The sequence below is a fragment of the Sinocyclocheilus rhinocerous genome, unplaced genomic scaffold, assembly GCF_001515625.1.
Source record: "Sinocyclocheilus rhinocerous isolate Xijiao unplaced genomic scaffold, SAMN03320098_v1.1 scaffold494, whole genome shotgun sequence".
In the NCBI taxonomy this organism is placed as follows: Eukaryota; Metazoa; Chordata; class Actinopteri; order Cypriniformes; family Cyprinidae; genus Sinocyclocheilus; species Sinocyclocheilus rhinocerous.
The window spans coordinates 1,155,891-1,160,034 of record NW_015628684.1 but is presented as its reverse complement, the minus strand read 5'-3'; the positions used below and the strand labels follow the sequence as shown (position 1 = coordinate 1,160,034).

Here is a 4,144-nt window from a genome sequence, read left to right as displayed (position 1 = left end):
CCTATCTTGACATCAAAAGGCACAAAAATATTTTTTCCTTTTATTCCATGGATTTTACCCATTTATCTCCACTTGTTCCCAGTGTTTTTCTGCAACCACTATGCGCGCGCAGCTGCAAGTGACGTAACAGTGACGTCTACTCTGAATTGGTCTATAGTAATGCTTGCTTTAGTAAACACTACTAATTACTACTAATAGTGCGAAACAAAAGACTCATACAGACTAACATTAACGTTTTTAACATAACAGTTATGTTAAGTTGCACATACAAAACAGCAATCTGTCATCTGCGGACAAAGGTTAATGGCAACTGTCTATTTAGCAGCAGGGACAGGAATTGCCCTGTTCTTTCTGAAACAACGCATATGTTTGTACAAGTATGCAATTTACCTTGAAAGCATTGTATCTGTCGTCCATGGCGTGTTTGATCATGAGGTTCTTGAGTGCAGCTGCAGCCAGCTGTCTGATCTCGGGGCAGCCCTGGAGTCCATCAGCAACCTCTCGCAGAAGCAGACCCACCAGGAAATGGTTTTTGCAGTAATCCTCAGTCAGGCTGAACTCCAAACTCTGATCTGAAACGCATTATTTCAGGGTCAGCGATGTTCTGTACTAGTGATATTTAATTTTTACATTTACAGTGTTATGAATGTTTTTGCAAACTGTGTGGCCTTTTATTAAAAGTAACAAGCAACACTTTTATTTCATGCATCCTAAAGACGCAGTACTTTTAAAGATGCATATATGCAAATGGTGCTTAGCATACAGGTGTAACAGGTAAGGCTCCTGTGTTAAGTCACTGACATTTGTGATAGTGAAAGGCATCCAAATGAAAAGACAGTGTCTAGATGGTTGACTACTTTCAAATGCTTTCTGAAAGCAGACCTCACTGCATTCCAGACATCAAACAACAATAGAAACAGAAACTAAAGAGTGACAGAAAAACCTTGTGCTTAAAGTGAAAGCATTTGTTTTATTATTATTGAAAATAGATCGTGCAATTATAAATAGCCTTCTCTGGCAATAATACAGAAATCCTGATGACAAGTTTTTCCCCTAATGACATGTAGTTGTTCACGTACAATTGAAAATTCTGTCAATTTTTACTCACCCTCATGTTGCTTTAGACATGCATGCTGTTATTCAATCCATGAAATGCAAAAGGAGAATATTTGAAGAATCTTCTCAAAGTGAAAAGTGGGTCAGTGAACAAACCATTCGTTTGAGTCTTTTCTTTTTAAACTGGACTAAATGAATCAGAGTTCAATTCACCGATTCCATGATTCAGCCTCAGCGAAGAGGAAGATTTTAAGGCTTTTCCTCACACAAAGATGTTGTATGGCTTCAGAAGACTTACATAACATACACTACCATTCAAAATACATACTTTTTTGCTAATCAAGGATGTATTAAATTGATCAAATATGAGAGTAAAGACATTTATAATGTTTCAAAAGATTTCTATTTCATATAAATGCTGTCCTTTTGAATTTTCCACTCAAAGCATTCATCCTTTGTTTTCAACATTAATAATAGAAATGTTTTTTTTTTAGCAGATATTAGAATGATTACTGAAGGATCATGTGACACTGAAGACAATGATGCTGAAAATTCAGCTTTGTCATTAAAATGAATGAATAACACTAAGATTTTAGATTAAAATAGAAAATAGTTACTTTAAACTGTAAAATATTTCAAAATATTTCTGTGATCAAATAAATGCAACCTTGGTTGAGCATAAGAGACTTCTTTTGAATCCTTAAACTTTTGAATAGCAGTATTTGTCATCTGAAATACGTCTACAGTGTTTTAAGGTGTTTTCTGTCACGTTTGGAGCTTAGGTCACTGTGAACACTTAATGAATGGAAAATGCTACTGAAATAGGCTACTTTCTTTTTTTTTTTCTTCTTCACACAAAAAAGAAAGTAATTTGGTTTTGGAAAAACATGAAGGTGAGTAAATGATGGAATGTCTATTATGCCAATTATTTTTGGCTGAACAGTGACTTTTGTAATCCCTGTAATCTGAATTGAAAACAGAAGAAGCCACATTTCCTGTACAAAAACAGTAATAAAAATCGGATTACAACAAATGCACACAAGATGTTTCCGCACTCATTCTGCATGTGTAGTATTACACAGTTGAAAAGGGCAAGTGAGGACAGGACAAGACAGACAAATACAGGATACGCTTCATTACAGCAACAAACATCTCAGGTAGCGTGAAAACACTGCCCTTTTAATTTCTGTTTTGTAAAATCATCTCAAAAATACTCTGACAATAACCATTTAGTCATTGAATTGCATCAGAGCAATGCAAATATGTTATGCTTGGTGACAGAAAAAGCAAAGGCCTCAACCTAAAGTGTCAAATGCAGTTAGACAGTGATTGATGAGTGATGCAGGAGCACAGCAAGGCAATTAGTGAGGTTATCAGGACGATTATCTGGCGACTGGAAGTGCGTTTGCGTCGGCATCACCTACCTACGACACCGAAACACTCCGCCGCATACGAAATAAAATCTGAAATAATGAATAAAGGAAGCAATCATGCAGGATTGCCATTATCAGTGGTGGGAGTGAAGCTGTGAGGGTGTGTGGCTGTGTTTGAAATCAAATAGTGCTCACTAATGGACACTGCACACAATATATACTACATACTTCCTTTTATTTATTTCTTTATTTTATTCTTTTTTTAAATGGATTTTAAATGGTTTATTGATGCATTCAATTGATCAAAAGTGACAGTAAAGACATTTATAATGTTGCAAAAGATTTCTGTACGTCAAAGAATCCTGATAAAGCTGTATAATGATGTCCACAAAAATATTACACAAAACTATTTTCAACATTGATAAGAAATGTTTCTTGAGCAGCAAATCAGCATATTAGAATGATTTCTGAAGGATCATGTGACACTGAAGACTGGAGTAATGATGCTGAAAATTCATCATAGCAGTAAATTACATTTCAAAACATTAAAACACAATTTAAAACATCATCACTGTTTTTCCTGCACTTTGATCAAATAAGTGGACTTTTTTTTTTAAACTCACCGACCTTTGAAAGGTGTGTAAAATATAAAAGTATGTTTGCATCTTTGTGTGTATATGTATATTAGTTTCACAAACTACAGGAAAACCACAGTGAATATTATATTTTTCCACCATGTTTTTTGACTACATAAAAGCCAAATGCAGTGATTTATCTCTGATTGATCAATGAGAAGCATCAGCTGTGAAAATCTTATCTTTTGCGGTTTGGCCCACTAGAAACTAGGCATGATGAAGCGGCAGAACTCATTAGCTATCTGCAGCAGTTCTTCGATTGAAAATGAACCACTAAAAATTCATCTTAGCCATCACAGGAATAAATTACATTTTAAAATATATTAACACAGAAACCAGTTATTTAAAAATGTAATAATATTTCACAACAATACAATTTTTACAGTATTTTGATCAAATAAATGCAGCCCAGTGAGCACAAGAGACTTCTTTCAAAACCATAAAAAAAACCATACTGATACCAAACTTTGGAAAGACAGTGTACATACTGTGCACAGTATACATAATTTATAGTGCACATATGTGTAGTACGCTAGTATGCTTATCCTGGGTCTAAATGAAAAGAAAGAGAGGTCATATTATCTGAACTGTTTATGATGAGATACTCAGTGGAATAGTAATCCACACTGACTCACTGAACATTTCAGTAAAAAGAGACTGTTTTATTATTTTCTAATTAGAAATGGTGAAACTCATGACAGCCATTAAATTTGTTATAACTGAACTGGTCAAATCCAGTGTTTAGAGAAAACTTTTAAGGAAACTTTTCTGATTCATGCCTAAAACTATATGTTAAGCTTGACTGTCACCACGCACCATTTCGTGACACTTAAATCCTTGCATAGCTGGGTTTTCAGGTTCACGTTACATGGCTTAAGGAATGGTGCTGCTAGCCGATCTTAAAGGGATAGTTCACCCAAAAATGAAAATTCTGTCATTAATTACTCACCCTCGTGTTGTTAGAAACCCGTAAGACCTTCGTTCATCTTCGGAACACAAATTAAGATATTTTTGATGGAATCAGAGAGCTGTCTGACCCTGCATAGACTGCAATACAACTGAAATGTTCCCAAGTCCAGA

General features: G+C 34.9%; 1 protein-coding gene across 1 annotated transcript in view; it reads right to left on the bottom strand.

Moving 5' to 3' along the window:
* LOC107738079 (dedicator of cytokinesis protein 11-like) overlaps positions 1-4,144 on the bottom strand; it is an 86,849-nt gene that overhangs the window by 31,693 nt on the left and 51,012 nt on the right. The window contains exon 32 of the mRNA XM_016549756.1: positions 391-572. Within this exon, the coding sequence (XP_016405242.1) occupies positions 391-572 (182 nt within the window). The remainder of the gene's footprint in view (positions 1-390; positions 573-4,144) is intronic.